General features: G+C 39.4%; 1 protein-coding gene across 1 annotated transcript in view; it reads right to left on the bottom strand.

Annotated features, from left to right (window-relative positions):
• LOC141403980 (arylsulfatase B-like) overlaps positions 1 to 20,101 on the bottom strand; it is a 42,765-nt gene that overhangs the window by 5,304 nt on the left and 17,360 nt on the right. Inside the window, exons 2-5 of the mRNA XM_073987123.1 lie at positions 11,236 to 11,650; positions 3,515 to 3,674; positions 3,173 to 3,399; positions 2,853 to 3,108 (exon numbers count right to left, since the gene is read on the bottom strand). Coding sequence (XP_073843224.1) covers positions 2,853 to 3,108; positions 3,173 to 3,399; positions 3,515 to 3,674; positions 11,236 to 11,427 — 835 coding nt within the window. The 5' untranslated portion in view covers positions 11,428 to 11,650. The remainder of the gene's footprint in view (positions 1 to 2,852; positions 3,109 to 3,172; positions 3,400 to 3,514; positions 3,675 to 11,235; positions 11,651 to 20,101) is intronic.

Below are 20,101 nucleotides of genomic sequence, written 5' to 3'. Positions count from 1 at the left end.
GAAGGCTCTTGAAGTCTTCTAAAGGCAACGGAAGACCTCCTGAGGTCTTCTAAGAGTAACGGAAGACCTCCTGAAGCCTTCTAAAGGCAACATACGACCTCTTGAGTTCTTTCAAAGGCAATTGAAGACCTCTTGAGGTCTTTTATAGACAACAGAAGTAATTTTGAGGTTTTTTCTGGATAACAGAAGAACTTTTGAGATATTTTATGGGCATTAGAACGCTCTTGAAGTCTTCTTAAAGTAACAGAAGACCTCCTGAGGTCTTCTAAAGGCAACAGAAGACCTCCTGAGGTCTCCCATGGACAACAGAAGACCTAATGAGGTCTTCCAACGGCAACAAAAGACCTCTTGAGTTATTTTAAAGGCAACAGAAGACCTCCTGAGTTCTTCTAAAGGCAATAAATGACCTCCTGAGGTTTTCTAAGAATAACAGAGTAACTTTTGAGGTATTTAATGGATATTAGAAGGATCTTGAAGTCTTCTTAAGGTAACGGAAGACCTCCTGAGGTGTTCTAAAAGCAACAGAAGACCTCCTGAGTTCTTTAAATGCAACAGAAGTCCTCCTGAGGTCTTCTAAAGAGGTCTTCACTGGACAACATAATACTTTTGACGTCTTCTCTGCACAACAGAAGACCCCTTGAGAACAACAGAAGACCTTCTGAGATCTTCTGTAGGCAACAGAAGACCTCCTAAGTTCTTCTATAAACAACAAAAACCTCTCTTGAGGTTTTCTCTGGACAATCGAAGGTCACTTCAGATTTTCTCTAATAACAGAAGGACTTGTGAGGTCTTTTCTAATCAATAAAAGACCTCCTCTGGACAAACAGAAGACCTCATGAGGTCTTCCTTGAATAACGAAGATCTATTGAGGTCTTCAATAGACAACAGGCCTTAAGGCCTCTTGAGGTATTCTATGGAACCCGATGACCTTTCGAGGTCTCCTATAAAAAATAGAAGACCTTTTGAAGTCTTTTACTGGACAACTAAGGACCTCTGGACGCGTTTCGGTAGGTCTTCTCTAGACAATTGAGGACCTTTAGACGTCTTTGATAGAGAACAAAAGACCTCTTGCGGTCTCATACAACCAGTAGACCTTTTGCGGTCTTTTCCACACAACAAAAGGGCTCTTGGCGCCTTATCTGGACAACATAATATCGCTTGATGTCTTCCAAGGCAACAGAAGTCCTCTTGAACGCTCATATAGACAACTACCGACCTCTTCAGATCTTCTCTAGACAATAGAAATCCTTGGGAGGTCTTCTATAGGCAACATAAGACCAATTTGTGTCTTCGACAGAGAGCATAGGACCTCTTGAAGTCTTTTCAGGAATACCTCTTGAAGTTTTCTATAGAGCCAGAAGTTCCATTGAGGTCTTCTGTTACCTGTTAAGATATTTTGAAGTCTTTTCTACACAAAATATGCGTCCTGAAGTATTTTGTAGAACCAGAGGTCCAACTAAAGTCTCCTATAGACAAGCGACATCGCCTGTTGAACCTGAATACTATACAACCAAACGGCCTTTTGAGGTTTCCTATGGCACCAGAAGACTTATTGAGGACTTCTATAGAAAACATCTTGAGGTTTTCTATGGCACCAGAAGACCTATTATGGTATCCTATAGACAACAGAAGACATCTTGAGGACTCCTAGTAATATCTTCTACATCTTGAGGTCTTCTCTGGTACTTTGTGAGGACTCCTGTAGACAAAGGAAGACCTCTTGGTCTTGAGAAAACATCTTGAGGTTTTCTATGGCACCAGAAGACCTATTGTGGTATCCTATAGACAACAGAAGACATCTTGAGGACTCCTAGTAATACCTTCTACCTCTTGAGGTCTTCTCTGGTACTTTGTGAGGACTCCTGTAGACAAAAGAGCACCTCTTGGTGTTGTTGTTGGACAACAAAAGCCCTATTGAAGGCTTTTATAGAACCTCTGGCGATAGAAGACATACTGAGGTCTTCTTTCGAACTAGAAGGACGATTGAGGTCTCCTGTAGAGTACAGAAGGCCACTTTTTTGTTTTTAAAACAGCAGAGGTAAAGCTGGCAAACTATCGATAGTCGGACTATCGTTTTGATCACTGTCGTGACGCATTGTTTATAATGGACTCGGAAGCAATTACGTTTTAAATAATTCGCGATTGATAACCCAAATAACTTGGTTTAGTTGCCGCCGTAACGTTTGTTTTATGACAGCAACCAACACGATAGTCGTACTATCGATAGTCTGCCAGCTCTAAGCAAAGGGCCTCGTAAGGTCTTCATTAGACAAAAAAAACCTATTGTGTTTTATTAGACAATAGATGATATAGTGATGCTTTCTAAAGATAACCGAAGACCGTTTGATGTCATCTTGACTCAGGTTGACCTCTTGAGGTCCGAAAGGACCGAATATATATTCCCCGAGCGCCAAAATGATTAAATTATCGTCGTCGTGACCACGAAACAAATTACTATGGGAGCGGTAGTATATACCGAAATACCTCTTTCGGCAACTTTTGGTTCATGTTGCAATAGAAATAACCCAGACCCAACGATCTGTCGTGTCTACTTCAGTGATATGTAGGGAATGTTTACATTTCCGGTGTTGAATTTATACAACACTTAGCTAAGACACTAACCTTAAAATACTTAACGAATGAACGATGGCATTGCCAGATAGGGAAACTTAACACCCTCTTAAGGATGATTCAGACTATTTCAAACATCTTAAAATTTTAAAAGACCCATTTCTTACTTCAGAAATTATTCCTAAAAATTCCATTTTTATTGGTCAGATTAGAAAAAAAGCTTTTGAAAAATTAGAATAGAAATTGTAGATTTGTTTAGTTCATGGGGAAAATATTCTTACCTGCATATGCCCTCCTCTTGGGATCTGAAATATATTGGTACTTTTCCAAATCCTCTTCCATCACCTCCATGGGATTATCTTCATTGCCGGTATGTACGGCCAAGTGGCTCATAAGTAAAAATAACGGACGATCAATATCATGATCTTCGATAATGCGTACAGCTTCGTGGGTAAATAAATCGGTAGCATAAATGCCATCAGCCTCAGGCATTGGATGGAGATCATTGCGGAAATCCAAACCGCTTATATTGACTTGCTAGAAGTAGTGGATCTCATGTAATTTCTTTATAAAAATTTTAAAAAGTCCGCCTTAGACTTACCAACATGTTCATAGTATGATCATAGTAACCAATATACCCCGAATAATAACCATAGTGATGATCAAAACCCCGATAATTCGGAGTCATTTCTTTGTCATAGAATCCCAAATGCCATTTACCCACCAAATTTGTGGAATAACCGGCATCACGGAATATCTCAGGCATTAAATGTTCTTCGAGCGGTAGACCCCAGGGTTCATTGTTGATGATGACATAGTGTTGCATGCCTGGAAAGTAAAGAAAGGGATATAGTGGAAGTTTTCACAGATGAATCGGGGACCACATGGATTTTCTGTAGAAAATTTATTACAGATTAAAAATATACAGAATCGTTATATTTACCTGTGTGTATTGGATATTTTCCCGTCAAAAGCGAAGCTCTGGACGGGGTACATAGATTCGGGACATAATGCTTATTCAATATAATACCATTATAGGCCAAGGCATCAATGTTAGGTGTAAGAAATTGATTTGATCCGTGAAAGCTGACATCATTGAAACCCTGTGAAAATATAAGAAACGTATATCCTTTTGATGACGCTTCAGACAAATTAAGACTAAAAAAATTCGTTTTAAAATTTTCGCAATGGAGGAAGTAGAATGGTTGTGTTTTCATGAGTGACTTCTGACTGTCTATAAACGCGATAAAATTGACTGTAAAAGAATCCAAACCAAAAATACTACACTGGTTTCGAATCGGATATAGTAACGGGTTCAAACAATTCAATCGATGCGTAATCTGACTGCAAAGTCACAGCAAGACTCAGCCAATGGAAGTTTTTTTCCACAGATTTGCACCCTGGAACTTTGTGGCAAACCTTTTTGAGGAATTAGTATTGAAGCCTTTACGTTGGGCGCCATTTTTAATTAAACAACCCATTATGAAAGTTCAAACAATGTTGTGCGGCGTATTGAAGGGTATCTAGAAACACACTTTTCTTTTTACACCTTTTTCAGATGTAATTCGAATTATTTTAAATGTAATTCGAGAATTCTATTTGTAATTCGTAACATTTTATTTGTAATTCGAGAATTCCATTTGTAATTCGAATTTTTCCATTTGTAATTCGAAATATTCCATTTGTAATTCGAATTATTTCAATTGAAATTTGAATCATTCCATTTGAAATTTGAATTATTCCATTTGTAATTCGAATTATTCCATTTGTAATTTGAATTATTCCATTTGTAATTCAAATTATTCCATTTGAAATTCGAAATATTCCATTTGTAATTCGAATGATTTCGTGTGTAATTTAAAAAAAAATAATTCGAATTACAAATGGAATAATTTGAATTACAAGTGAAATAATTCGAATTACAAATGGAATAATTCGAATTACAAATAGAATAATTCAAATTACAAATGAAATAATTCGAATTACAAATGGAATAATTCGAATTACAAATGAAATGTTACGAATTACAAATATAATTCTCGAATTACAAATGAAATGTTACGAATTACAACTAAAATGTTTCGAATTACATCTAAAAAAGGTGTAGAAGCACCCTTTTCTTTCAGAAAAGGTCTCAAGAAGCACCCTTTCTACCAGAAAGGGTCTCAGGAAGCACCCTTTCTTTCAGCAATCTTTTTTTCAGAAAAAGGTCCCTATAAGCACTATTTCTTTTTGAAAAGGTCTCTAGAAACATCCTTTCTTTCAGAGAGGGTCCCTGGACGCACCATTTTTCAGCAATGGTCTTTATAAGAACCATTTTTCAGAAAGTGTCTCTAAAACGTTGAGCGTCATTTTTATTTAAACAAACCATTTAGAAAGATCATCTGAAGAGTTCGGACGTTGGATCGGAAATAAGTGAATTGGTGGTAACGGAGACAAGATGTTTTAACCTCCGACTAACTAAAAATCGGAAAACAAACTCATGAATTGTGCCACGATTGAGTAACTTTCTAACCTTAGTCTCGTTTGGCGACCTTACGCTAACCGTGCCGAAGAGGTGAGCAAGTTATTTTAATTGGCATTTCCTCTGTTCTGAAGAAGCCTCCTACGGAAGTCTACTATTCTATAGAGGACTACTACGGTGGTTTTCTATTCTATAGAAATCTAATCTATATAAGCCTCCTATGGAGGTCTCCTGTTCTATAGAAGCCTCCTACGAAGGTCTCCTATTCTATAGAAGTCACTTACGGAGGTCTCCTACTCTATAGAAGCTACTTAGGGATGTCTTATATTCTATAGAAGCCTCCTACGGAGGTCTTCTATACTATAGAAGCCTAATACGGAGGTCTTCTATTCTATAGAAGCCTCCTACGGAGGATTTCTATACCATAGAAGCCTCCTACGGAGGACTTCTATACTATAGAAGCCCCCTACGAAGGACTTCTATACTATAGAAGCCCAATACGGAGAACTTCTATAATATAGAAGCCCCCTACGGAGGACTTCTATATTATAGAAGCCCCATATGGAGGTCTTCTATATATAGAAGTCTCTTACGGAGGTCTTGTATTTTATAGAAGCATCCTACGGAGGAATTCTATTCTATAAAATCCACCTACGGAGGTCTTGTATTTTATAGAAGCCTACTACGGAGGTCTCCTATTCTATAGAAGTCACATACGGAGGTCTCCTACTCTATAGAAGCTACATACGGAGTTCTCCAATAATACAGAAGCCTCCTACGGAGGTCTTCTATTCTATAGAAGCCTCCTACGGAGGTCTTCTATTCTATTGAAGCCTCCTACGGAGTTTTTCTATTCTATATAAACCTCCCACGGAAGTCTTCTATACCATAGAAGCCCCCTACGGAGGTCTTCTATTCTATATAAACCTCCCACGGAAGTCTTCTATACTATAGAAGCCAACTACGGAGGTCTTCTATTCTATAGAAGCCCACTACGGAGGTCCTCTATTCTATAGAAACCTCCTACGGAGGTCTTATATACTATAGAAGTCTCTTGCGGAGGTCTTCTATTTTATAGAAGCATCCTACGGAGGTCTTCTTTTCTAAAGAATCCACCTACGGAGTCTCATATTCTATAGAAACTTCCTACGGAGGTCCCCTATTCTACAGAAGCCTCCTACGGAGGTCTTCTATTCTATAGGAGCCTCCTACGGAGGTCCTCATTCTATAGGAGCCTCCTACGGAGGTCTTCTATTCTATAGAAGCCCCCTATGGAGGTCTTTTCTTCAATAGAGCCTCCTACGGAGGTCTTCTATTCTATATAAACCTCCCACGGAAGTCTTCTATACCATAGTAGCCCACTACGGAGGTCCTCTATTCTATAGGAGCATCCTACGGAGATCTTCTATTCTATAGGAGCCTCCTACGGAGGTCCTCTATTCTGTAGAAGTCACTTACGGAGGTTTCCTACTCTATAGAAGCTACTTACATAGGTCTCCAATACTACATAAGCCTCCTACGGAGGTCTTCTATTCTATAGAAGCCTCCTACGGAGGTCTTCTATACTATAGAAGCCCAATACGGAGGTCTTCTATTCTATAGAAGCCTCCTACGGAGGACTTCCATACTATAGAAGCCCCCTAAGGAGGTCTTTTCTTCAATAGAGCCTCCTACGGAGGTCTTCTATTCTATAGAAGCCTCTTACGGAGGTGTTCTATTCTGTAGAAGCCTTTTACGGTGGTCTTATATTATATAGAAGCCTCCTACGGAGGTTTTCAAGTCTATATAAACCTCCAACGGAAGTCTTCTTTACCATAGAAGCCCACTACGGAGGTCCTCTATTCTATAGGAGCATCATACGGAGATCTTCTATTCTATAGGAGCCTCCTACGGAGGTCCTCTATTCTATAGAAATCTCCTACGGAGGTCTTCTATTCTATAGAAATCTCTTACGGAGGTCTTCTATTCTATAGAAATCTCTTACGGAGGTCTTCTATACTATAGAAGTCTCTTACGGAGGTCTTGCATTTTATAGAAGCACCCCACGGAGGTCTTCTATTCTATAGAATCCACCTACGGAGGTCTCATATTCTATAGTAGCTTCCTACGGAGGTCTTCTATTCTATAGAAGCCTCTTACGGATGTGTTCTATTCTATAGAAGCCTTTTACGGTGGTCTTCTATTCTATAGAAACCTCCTACGGAGGTCTTCTATTCTATAGAAACCTCCTACGGAGATCTTCTATTCTATAGGAGCCTCCTACGGAGGTCCTCTATTCTATAGAAGTCACTTACGGAGGTCTCCTACTCTATAGAAGCTACTTACGGAGGTCTCCAATACTACATAAGCCTCCTACGGAGGTCTTCTATTCTATAGAAGCCTCCTACGGAGGTCTTTTATACTATAGAAGACCAATACGGAGGTCTTCTATTCTATAGAAGCCTCTTACGGAGGTCTTCCATTCTATAGAAGCCTCTTACGGAGGTCTTCTATTCTATAGAAGCCTCCTACGGAGGTTTTCTATTCTATAGGAGCATCTTACGGAGATCTTCTATTCTATAGAAGCCTCCTACGGAGGTTTTCAATTCTATAGGAGCATCCTACGGAGATCTTCTATTCTATAGGAGCCTCCTACGGAGGTCCTCTATTCTATAGAAGTCACTTACGGAGGTCTCCTACTCTATAGAAGCTACTTACGGAGGTCCCCAATACTACATAAGCCTCCTACGAAGGTCTTCTATACTATAGAAGCCCAATACGGAGGTCGTCTATTCTATAGAAGCCTCCTACGGAGGTCTTCTATACTATAGAATTTCTATTCTATAGAAATCTCTTACGGAGGTCTTCTATACTATAGAAGTCTCTTACGTATGTCTTGCATTTTAGAGAAGCATCCCACGGAGGTCTTCTATTCTATAGAATCCACCTACGGAGGTCTCATATTCTATAGTAGCTTCCTACGGAGGTCCCCTATTCTATAGAAGCCTACTACGTAGGTCTCCCATTCTGTAGAAGCCTCCTACGCAGGTCTCCTATTCTATAGAAATCTCCTATTCTATAGAAGTCTCCTACGGAGGTCTCCTATTCTATAGATATCCTACGGATATCTCCTATCCTAAAGAAGCCACCTACGGAGGTCTTCTATTCTATAGAAGCCCCCTACGGAGGTCTTCTATTCTATATAAACCTCCCACGGAAGTCTTCTATACCATAGAAGCCCACTACGGAGGTCCTCTATTCTATAGCAACCTCCTACGGAGGTCTTATATACTATAGAAGTCTCTTACGGAGGTCTTCTATTTTATAGAAGCATCCTACGGAGGTCTTCTTTTCTATAAAATCCACCTACGGAGTCTCATATTCTATAGAAGCTTCCTACGGAAATCTCCTATTCTACAGAAGCCTCCTACGGAGGTTCTCATTCTATAGGAGCCTCCTACGGAGGTCTTTTCTTCAATAGAGCCTCCTACGGAGGTCTTCTATTCTATAGAAGCCTCTTACGGAGGTGTTCTATTCTATAGAAGCCTTTTACGGTGGTCTTATATTCTATAGAAGCCTCCTACGGAGGTTTTCAATTCTATAGGAGCATCCTACGGAGATCTTCTATTCTATAGGAGCCTCCTACGGAGGTCCTCTATTCTATAGAAGTCACTTACGGAGGTCTCCTACTCTATAGAAGCTACTTACGGAGGTCTCCAATACTACATAAGCCTCCTACGGAGGACTTCTATTCTATAGAAGCCTCCTACGGAGGTCTTTTATACTATAGAAGCCCAATACGGAGGTCTTCTATTCTATAGAAGCCTCTTGCGGAGGTCTTCTATTCTATAGAAACCTCTTACGGAGGTCTTCTATTCTATAGAAGCCTCCTACGGAGGTTTTCTATTCTATAGGAGCATCTTACGGAGATCTTCTATTCTATAGAAGCCTCCTACGGAGGTTTTCTATTCTATAGAAGCCTCCTACGGATGTTTTCTTTTCTATAGGAGCATCTTACGGAGATCTTCTATTCTATAGGAGCCTCCTACGGAGGTCCTCTATTCTATAGAAGCCTCCTAAGGAGGTCTTTTCTTCAATAGAGCCTCCTACGGAGGTCTTCTATTCTATAGAAGCCTCCTAAGGAGGTCTTCTATTCTGTAGAAGCATCTTACGGAGATCTTCTATTCTATAGGAGCCTCCTACGGAGGTCCTCTATTCTATAGAAGTCACTTACGGAGGTCTCCTACTCTATGGAAGCTACTTACGGAGGTCTCCAATACTACATAAGCCTCCTACGGAGGTCTTCTATTCTATAGAAGCCTCCTACGGAGGTCTTTTATACTATAGAAGCCCAATACGGAGGTCTTCTATTCTATAGAAGCCTCTTACGGAGGTCTTCTATTCTATAGAAGCCTCTTACGGAGGTCTTCTATTCTATAGAAGCCTCTTACGGAGGTCTTCTGTTCTATAGAAGCCTTTTACGGATGTCTTTTATTCTATAGAAGCCTCCTACGAAGGTTTTCTATTCTATAGGAGCATCCTACGGAGATCTTCTATTCTATAGGAGCCTCCTACGAAGGTCCTCTTTTCTATAGAAGCCTCCTACGGAGTTCTTCTGTTCTATAGAAACATCCTACGGAGGTCTTCTATTCTATAGAAACATCCTACGGAGGTCTTCTATTCTATAGAAACCTCCTTTTCTTCAATAGAGCCCCCTACGGAGGTCTTCTATTCTATAGAAGCCTCCTACGGAGGTCTTCTATTCTATAGAAGACTCCTACGAAAGTATTTTTTTATAGAAGCCTATTCTATAGAAGTCTTTTATTCTATAGAGGAGGTCCTCTATTCTATAGGAGCCTCCTACGGAGGTCTTCTATTCTATAGAAGACTCCTACGAAAGTATTTTTTTATAGAAGCCTTTTCTATAGAAGTCTTTTGTTCTATAGAGGAGGTCCTCTATTCTATAGAAGCCTCCTACGGAGTTCTTCTGTTCTATAGAAACATCCTACGGAAGTCTTCTATTCTATAGAAACATCCTACGGAGGTCTTCTATTCTATAGAAACCTCCTACGGAGGTCTTCTATTCTATAGAAACCTCCTACGGAGGTCTTCTATTCTATAGAAACCTCCTACGGAGGTCTTCTATTCTATAGAAGACTCCTACGAAAGTATTTTCTTATAGAAGCCTTTTCTATAGAAGTCCTTTGTTCTATAGAGGAGGTCCTCTATTCTATAGAAGCCTCCTACGGAGTTCTTCTGTTCTATAGAAACATCCTACGGAGGTCTTCTATTCTATAGAAACCTCCTACGGAGGTCTTCTATTCTATAGAAACCTCCTACGGAGGTCTTCTATTCTATAGAAACCTCCTACGGAGGTCTTCTATTCTATAGAAACCTCCTACGGAGGTCTTCTATTCTATAGAAACCTCCTACGGAGGTCTTCTATTCTATAGAAACCTCCTACGGAGGTCTTCTATTCTATAGAAACCTCCTACGGAGGTCTTCTATTCTATAGAAACCTCCTACGGAGGTCTTCTATTCTATAGAAACCTCCTACGGAGGTCTTCTATTCTATAGAAACCTCCTACGGAGGTCTTCTATTCTATAGAAACCTCCTACGGAGGTCTTCTATTCTATAGAAACCTCCTACGGAGGTCTCATATTCTATCGAAGCGTCCTACGTAGGACGCCCTAGCTAACAGCACTTGAGTTGGTTGTAAATAAAGAAACATTTGACTCCGAGGACGGTATTTATGCGATAAGTTTTCATAGCCTCGTCGAATCCACCAGTATTACATCAGGAGACAAAAATCGTGCCGGTGCATCGGCACAACAGCCCAGCAAAAATACTCATTACAAACCCCCCTATTAACCCATTATTTTAACAAGGGAATGTTGCGCGAAATAAGTAGTTATTTTTGACCACTTATATAAGTTGTTAAATAAATAGTCACAACTGTTAGTAACTACAGGCTTACTAAAACTATTCGAATTTAAATTCGTTCTAAGTACTACCAAACTCCTGTTGTTGTAGAATATTTTTGTTTACTTGACAACATAAACGAATCAAATATTTTTCAAATAACAGAAGTTTGGGAGTAATACGAATAAATTTGAATGCGAATCGTTTTAGTGAAACAGGCCATTGTTAAAATTCAATGATGAAGACTGATAGAACTGGTAGGTTTTAACTTTATTAGGTTAAGGTAGCTTCTACTTACCATATCATCTATGAGAATAATCACAATATTTGGCTTGTCACTTTGCCGCTGGCTTTGTTGCTGACGTTGTTGGAAAGCCTGTACGCCTCTGACAACCTGCGATGAAATGCCGACAACTAATAGCAAGTGCAGCAACCACAAATGCCGGCCTCTCCAACTTGTGTAACTGTATTTGTAGTGGTGGTGATTCATATTCTAGGCCGGCAAGTCGCAGAAGCACACGCCTGCACGCACCAGCAGCTTGAACTAGTTTCAAGTTCAATAACGGTTGGGGGTTTTTCCTATCTCAATAACAGTGAAGAAGCCGCAAAATTATTCTATAACCGGTTCGCGATGTCAACAATTCTTCCTTCTTTTCTGTCAGTTGTTAATGACTCTGATGATCATCAGTGACGTATTTGTTTTGTGGGTAAAACTTCAATTAAAAGAAAATGAAAGTAAAAACCACAATATAAGTAATTTTTAATGACCAAAACAAAGGCAGGTAATGAATCATACAGAGGGCAAAGAAGAAGTATTAATGATGAAGAAGTAGGAGTTCGTTCTTAAGTGTATAGGAAATTTTTGCTTTTAAGTTATAAACAAATCAGGATTTTTTGAAGGGTCACCGAAAAAAGACAGTGTATTCTGTTGTGTGAGTTGTTCTAAAAACAACAACAATGAAAACCAATAAAATGGGTGTGTTTTATTACCTGAATTTATGTCAATTTTTAAAACAATGCGACAGGTGCCTTTCTTAAAAAACACTTTTTCGGGTGTTCTAAATACAGCTATTCAAAAAATATCCATAACTGAGCTAAAGGTTGTCTTTATAGGTGACGAGCTGAGGTTGTTTTTATAGACAAATTGAAGGTCGTCTTTATAAAAAGAAAGGGTGCTACTATAGTTCCTTCTTTAAACCCTCTCATAATGAAAGGGTGGTTCGATAGACCCCTTCTCAAAAAAGGGTGCTTCGATAGAACCTTTCTCAATGAAAGGGAGCTTCGATAGGCCCTTTCTCAAATCAAGGGTGCTCCTATTTACCCTTTCTGACATAAAGGGTGCTCCTATTCACCCTTTTTGACATAAGAGGTGCTCCTATTGACCCTTTATTAAGGAAAAGTGCTTCAATAGACCCTTTCTGAAAGGAAGGGTGCTCCTATTGACCCCTCTTTGAAAAATGGGTGCTCTTATTGACCCTAAAATAGTCTTATAAAACACTCTTTCTGAAGGAAAGGGTGCCCCTATTTACCCTTTCAGAAATAAAGGGTGCTCCTATTTACCCTTTCTGAAATAAAGGGTGCTCCTATTTACCCTTTCTGAAATAAAGGGTGCTCCTATTTACCCTTTCTGAAATAAAGGGTGTTCCTATTTACCCTTTCTGAAATAAAGGGTGCTCCTATTTACCCTTTCTGAAATAAAGGGTGCTCCTATTTACCCTTTCTGAAATAAAGGGTGCTCCTATTTACCCTTTCTGAAATAAAGGGTGCTCCTATTTACCCTTTCTGAAATAAAGGGTGCTCCTATTTACCCTTTCTGAAATAAAGGGTGCTCCTATTTACCCTTTCTGAAATAAAGGGTGCTCCTATTTACCCTTTCTGAAATAAAGGGTGCTCCTATTTACCCTTTCTGAAATAAAGGGTGCTCCTATTTACCCTTTCTGAAATAAAGGGTGCTCCTATTTACCCTTTCTGAAATAAAGGGTGCTCCTATTTACCCTTTCTGAAATAAAGGGTGCTCCTATTTACCCTTTCTGAAATAAAGGGTGCTCCTATTTACCCTTTCTGAAATAATGGGTGCTCCTATTTACCCTTTCTGAAATAAAGGGTGCTCCTATTTACCCTTTCTGAAATAAAGGGTGCTCCTATTTACCCTTTCTGAAATAAAGGGTGCTCCTATTTACCCTTTCTGAAATAAAGGGTGCTCCTATTTACCCTTTCTGAAATAAAGGGTGCTCCTATTTACCCTTTCTGAAATAAAGGGTGCTCCTATTTACCCTTTCTGAAATAAAGGGTGCTCCTATTTACCCTTTCTGAAATAAAGGGTGCTCCTATTTACCCTTTCTGAAATAAAGGGTGCTCCTATTTACCGTTTCTGAAATAAAGGGTGCTCCTATATACCGTTTCTGAAATAAAGGGTGCTCCTAATTACCGTTTCTGAAATAAAGGGTGCTCCTATTTACCGTTTCTGAAATAAAGGGTGCTCCTATTTACCGTTTCTGAAATAAAGGGTGCTCCTATTTACCGTTTCTGAAATAAAGGGTGCTCCTATTTACCGTTTCTGAAATAAAGGGTGCTCCTATTTACCGTTTCTGAAATAAAGGGTGCTCCTATTTACCGTTTCTGAACTAATGGGTGCTACTATTGACCCTTTCTGAAAGGTGCTCCTATTGACCCTTTCTGAAAGGGTGCTCCTATTGACCCTTTCTGAAAGGGTGCTCCTATTGACCCTTTCTGAAAGGGTGCTCCTACTGACCCTTTCTGAAAGGGTGCTCCTATTGACCCTTTCTGAAAGGGTGCTACTATTGACCCTTTCTGAAAGGGTGCTACTATTGACCCTTTCTGAAAGGGTGCTACTATTGACCCTTTCTGAAAGGGTGCTTCTATTGACCCTTTTTGAAAGAAAGGGTGCTCCTATTGACCCTTTTGGAAAAAAGGGTGCTCCTATTGATCCTTTTTGAAAAAAGGGTGCTCCTATTGATCCTTTTTGAAAAAAGGGTGCTCCTATTGACCCTTTTTGAAAAAAGGGTGCTCCTATTGACCCTGTTTGAAAGAAAGGGTGCTCCTTTTGACCCTCTCGGAGTGAAAGGGTGCTCCTATTGACCCTTTCTGAAAGAAAGGGTGCTCCTATTGAACCTTTCTGAAAGAAGGGGTGCCACTATTGACCCTTTCTGAAAGAAAGGGTGCTCCTATTGAACCTTTCTGAAAGAAAGGGTGCTCCCTTTGACCCTTTCTGAAAGAAGGGGTGCTCCTATTGACCCTTTCTGAAAGAAAGGGTGCTCCTATTGAACCTTTCTGAAAGAAAGGGTGCTCCCTTTGACCCTTTCTGAAAGATAGGGTGCTCCCTTTGACCCTTTCTGAAAGAAAGGGTGCTCGCTTTGACCCTTTCTGAAAGAATTTATGCTCCTATTGACCTTTTCTGAAAGAAAGGGTGCTCCTGTTGACCCTTTCTCAAAGAAAGGGTGCTCCTATTGACCCTTTCTCAAAGAAAGGGTGCTCCTATTGACCCTTTCTCAAAGAAAGGGTTCTCCTATTGACCCTTTCTCAAAGAAAGGGTGCTCCTATTGACCCTTTCTTAAAGAAAGGGTTCTCCTAGTGACCCTTTCTTTAAGAAAGGGTGCTCCTATTGACCCTTCCTCAAAGAAAGGGTGCTCCTATTTACCCTTTCTCAAAGAAAGGGTGCTCCTATTGACCCTTTCTCAAAGAAAGGGTTCTCCTATTGACCCTTTCTCAAAGAAAGGGTGCTCCTATTGACCCTTTCTTAAAGAAAGGGTTCTCCTAGTGACCCTTTCTTTAAGAAAGGGTGCTCCTATTGACCCTTTCTCAAAGAAAGATTGCTCCTATTGACCCTTTCTCAAAGAAAGGGTGCTCCTATTGACCCTTTCTCAAAGAAAGGGTGGTCCTATTGACCCTTTCTCAAAGAAAGGGTGCTCCTATTGACCCTTTCTCAAAGAAAGGGTGCTCATTGACCCTTTCTCAAAGAAAGGGTGCTCCTATTGTCCCTTTCTGTAATAACGGGTGCTCCTATTGTCCCTTTCTGTAATAACGGGTGCTCCTATTGTCCCTTTCTGTAATAACGGGTGCTCCTATTGTCCCTTTCTGTAATAACGGGTGCTCCTATTGCCCCTTTTCTGAAATAACGGGTGCTCCTATTGACCGATTTTGAAATAAAGGGTGCTCCTATTGACCCATTTGACTACTATTGGTCCTTTCTAAAAGAAAGGGTGCTCCTATTGACCCTTTCTGAAAGAAGGGGTGCTCCTATTGACCCTTTCTGAAAGAAAGGGTTCTCCTAGTGACCCTTTCTTTAAGAAAGGGTGCTCCTATTGACCCTTCCTCAAAGAAAGGGTGCTCCTATTGACCCTTTCTCAAAGAAAGGGTGCTCCTATTGACCCTTTCTCAAAGAAAGATTGCTCCTATTGACCCTTTCTCAAAGAAAGGGTGCTCCTACTGGCAAAATAAGATATCTAAAAAGCTTCTATAGATAATAGAAGACCTATTGTGGTCTTCTGTAGGAAATAGAGGACCTCTAGAGGTCTTCTATAAGAAACAGAAAGTCTCTAGAAATCTTTAGTGGCAACAGAGATATCTAGAGATTTCTATAGGCAACATAAAACCTTTATGGCCTGTTTTAGGCAACATTATGTCTCTAGATGTCTTCTATAGACGACCAGAGGTCTCTACAGGCAGCAAAAGACGTCTAGAGAACTGCTTTAGACAACAGAAGACCTCTTGTGGTCTTTTGTGAAGCAACAGAAAGACTTTTGTTGTCTTTCGTAGGCCAACTAAGATCTATAGGCAACAGAAGACCACTTGTGGTTCTCTATAAATAACAGAAGACCTTTTATTGTCTTCTATAGGCAAACGAAAACCACTTGTGGTCTTGTATAGGCAACATAAGGTCTCCAGCAGTCTCTATAGGTAACAGAAAACCTCTAGAGGTTTTTTATATCACAGAAGACCTTTGGTGGAATTCTGTATGTAACGAAAGACCTACAGATGTCTTTTATAAGGAGTAGAAGACTTCTTGTGGTCTTCTATAGACATCCAGAAGGCTTCCTGTTGTATGTATTTTGTAAGCACTATACGTCTAGATGCGTCTATAGCAGCAGACCGTAGAAGGCATCTTTATGTCTCTTAGACCACAGAAGAATTTAGAGGTCTTTCATAGACAATAGAAAACCTTTTGTGGTCTTCTATAGACAACAGAAGACCTTTAAAGGCCCTTAATAGATATTTGAAAATATTTTATGATATTCTATAGGAAAAAAGGAGCACCCTTTCTATTTCTATTGACCCTTTTTTGAAACAAAGGGTGCCCCTATTCTATATTCTATAGGAACAAAGGAGCACCCTTTCTATTTCTATTGACCCTTTTTTGAAACAAAGGGTACCCCTATTGACACTTTTTGATAGAAATGATGCTCCTATTGGCCCTTTCTGAAAGGTGCTTCGATAGACCCTATCTGAAAGAATGGGTGCTCTTATTGAGCCTTTCTAAAAGAAAGTGTCCTCCTATTGAGCCTTTCTGAATTAAAGGGTCCTCCTATTGACTACTGTATATATTTTTTGTGTCAACCTCTTTACATGTTGTTTTTGTTGTCATCGACCATGTCAAATACAGTTTGCAATAAAGTTTTTTTTTTTTTAAATTGCAGTTAATAAACACTCAACAATATTTATGTAAAATTTGAGCTAATTGTTTGTTTAACTACTCACTACAATTATGTTTTTAATATTTTGACAACTTGCAACACATGCCACTGTATTTGAAGTTTACAACAACAAAAATACATAATAAAGTACTAATTTAAATAAGAGAGAAAACAATGCATTATTAACATAATAAATAAATTTATCAACATAATAAATGCACACGCTTAAATAACGGCTCTTTTTGCATTGTTTTAAATATTGACACCTATTTGTCATGAATTATGATTTACAATTAAGTCAATAAAACACATCAATTTCGTTCTTTTATTTATCGCAACGACAACAATTCGATATTTATTTGCCTAACGTTTTTTTAATATTTTGTTATCAATAATAAAAATTCAACAGAAGATCTCTTATGGTCTTCTATGGATAACAGAAGAGATCCTAGGTTTATATAAAACCAGAAGACCTATTGAGATATCTTATAGCTAACAAATGATCTCTTGAGGTATCCTATAGCCAAAAAACGATCTCCTCAGGTCTTCTTTGGATAACAGAAGACATTTAGGGGTTTTCTATAAAAATAGAAGACCTATTGAGGAAGAAATAATAAGACCGAAGATCTCTTGTATTCTTTTCTGGACAACAAAAGACTTCTATAGGTCTTCTATGAAACCAGAAGACCTAATGAGGTCTCCTAGAGGCAACAAATTACCTGTCTGAGGACTTCTCTGGATAACAGAAGACCTCTTGATGTCTTCTATAAAGCCAGACGACCTATTGAGGTCTCCTATAGCCCACAATTGACCTCTTGAGGTCTTTATTGGATAACAGAAAACCTTTTGAGGATAACAGAAGTCCTTTCGAGGTCTTGTTTAAAACCAGAAGGCCTATTTTGAGCATTTAATAGCCAACAAATAACCTCTTGAATTCTTCTCTTTATGTATTCTGTAAAACCAGAAGACCTATTGCGGTCTCCAACAGACATCAATGATATCTTGAGGTCTTCTTTGGATAACAGAATACGATATGAAGTCTTCTATAGAAGCAGAAGACCTATTGAGGTCTTCTATAGACATCAAAAGACCTCTTTAGGTCTCCTATAGGCAACAAGTGGCCTCTAGAGGTATTATCGAGGTAACAGAAAACCTCTTGAGGTCTCCTGCAGGCAACAATGATCTCTTAAAGTATTCTCTGAATAACAGAACACCTTTTGAGGTCTTCTATATAAGCAGTAAACCTATTGAGGTCACTTATAGACATCACAAGACTTTAGAGTTGGTCTCGGAACAAAAGAAGACCTCTTTAGGTCTTCTAAAAAACCAAAAGACTTATTAAGGTCTCATATAGCCAAAAATGGCATCTTTAGGTCATCTCTGGCGAACAAAAGACCTCTCGTGGTCTTATATAGCACCAGAAGACCTCTTGAGGTTATCTCTGGATGAGGTATTCTATAAAACCAAGAGACAATGACCTCTTGACATCTTCTTTGGTTAACAGAAGACCTTTTGAAGTCTTCTTTAAAACCAGAAAGCTTATTGAGGTCTCTTGCAGATAACAATGACCTCTTGTGGTCTTTTCTGAATAACATAAAATGTCCTCTATAAAACTAGAAGACTTATTGAGGCCCCCTACAGACAACAACGACCTCCTGACGTCTTCTTTAGATAACAGAAGACCTTCTCTGTACATCAGGAGTAGGGTGGGGCGATTTGAACACCACCACGGGCGCCTGGATTTTCTGATTATTGGGATTGTACTGAGCAAAAATGTCCACTAGACCCTATGTCTACGGTGAAAATCGAGCCCCCGGATTTTGACTTGAAGTTTTTTTTTAAGGTTTTTTGGATTTTTTGGCATATATGTAACAGCAAACCACTGAGATTTTCGATCCAACACAAAGACACAAATTGTAGCCAAGACAATAATTAGGAACTCTCTAGTACACAGCAAGAGCATTGGAACGCTCCTTCAGGCAGTTATGGCCCCGAGAATGTGCATATTTTTCGGAAAATATCGATAAATTACACTGTGCTACAAAATTTGACTCAAAGTCAGTGGGTGGAAATTTCCTTTTGGAGATGAAAGCCGTTGGTGAGTGTACTAAGAACGCAAAAGGAAATTTTCAGGATAGGTCAAGTTTCCGAGATATGGTTTGGCCAAAATATCCTTGAAAAAAACTTCAAGTCAAAATCCGGGGGCTCGATTTTCACCGTAGACATATGGTCTAGTGGACTTTTTTGCTCAGTACAATCCCAAGAATCAGAAACTCAAGTCGCCCACTATCACTTTTTTCCTTCCATACAAATCGACCCGGCCTAATCAGGAGACTTATTGAGGTATTTTTAGACAGCAGAAGATTGCTTGGCATCTTCTATATAAAATAGAATAACTCTTGCGCTCATCTATAGATAACAGAATATTGTATATAAACCCTCAGACCTCAGACCTCAGAACAGACGTCCTTTTGAAACCTTCTCTGAACAACAGAAAAACTACTGATGTCTCCTGTAGACACTAGAAGACCTCCTGAGGTCTTCTCTGGATAAAAGAAGATCCAGAAGACCTACTGATGTCTTCTATTGACATCAAAAGATCTCTTGAGGTCCTCTCTGGATAAAAGAGGAACGCGTGAGGTCTTCTATAAAACAAAAGATCTATTGATGTCTCCAATAAATGACCTCTTGAGATCTGTGATACCAGAAGAATTATTGAGGCCTTCTATAGATAACAAATGACCACTTGAGTTCTTTTCAAGGTCGCCTATAAAACAAGAAGTACTGTTGAGTTTTCGCTAGATAATAGAAGGCCTTTCGATGTCTATTCTGGACAACAGAAGATCTCTTGTGGTCTTTTTTTGGACAACAGAAGACCTCTTGAGCTTTCATCTGGACATCAAAAAGCCTCTAAAAGTTTTCTTTCGACAACAGGAGGGCACTGGACAACAGAAAACCTCTTGAAGTATTCTCTGGACAAAACAAGACCTCTTGAGGTCTCCTAAAGACAAATGAAAACCTATTGTAGTTTTCTCTATAAAACGAAAGACCGCTTTACGTCTTCTCTGAACAACGCAAGATCTCCGATTGTGCTCTAAAGGCAACATAACATCTGTAGACAGCAGAAAACTTCTTTAGGTCCGTTACGGTTCACGTCTTCAAGGATCTAAGATGCATGGTTCGAGTGGCTAAAAAGACCACGACCTCAAAATTAGCCTCATAAATACCGTGGTATAATGGTATGCACACCCGATTTGAACGCTGAAGTTCGTGGGTTCGATTCTCCGCCCAGGCAACATCAAAACATTTTTGAAGGATGGAAAAATACCCTTCAGTAATGTTGGCGACATTTCCTGAGTATTTCAGCAATGTAAAACTTCTCTAAAAAAGTGGTGTCTTAGACACACCGTTCGGACTCGGTGATAAACTGTAGGTCCCATATCATTGAGCTAAAATGAATCGGGGTGCACTCATTGATATGAGAGAAGTCTCCCTTGTCCCTTATGGCAGCAC

Source organism: Musca autumnalis, unplaced genomic scaffold (genome assembly GCF_047663935.1).
Source record: "Musca autumnalis isolate F117 unplaced genomic scaffold, ASM4766393v1 scaffold_4, whole genome shotgun sequence".
Taxonomy (NCBI): Eukaryota; Metazoa; Arthropoda; class Insecta; order Diptera; family Muscidae; genus Musca; species Musca autumnalis.
This window is presented reverse-complemented; position numbering and strand designations above follow the sequence as displayed.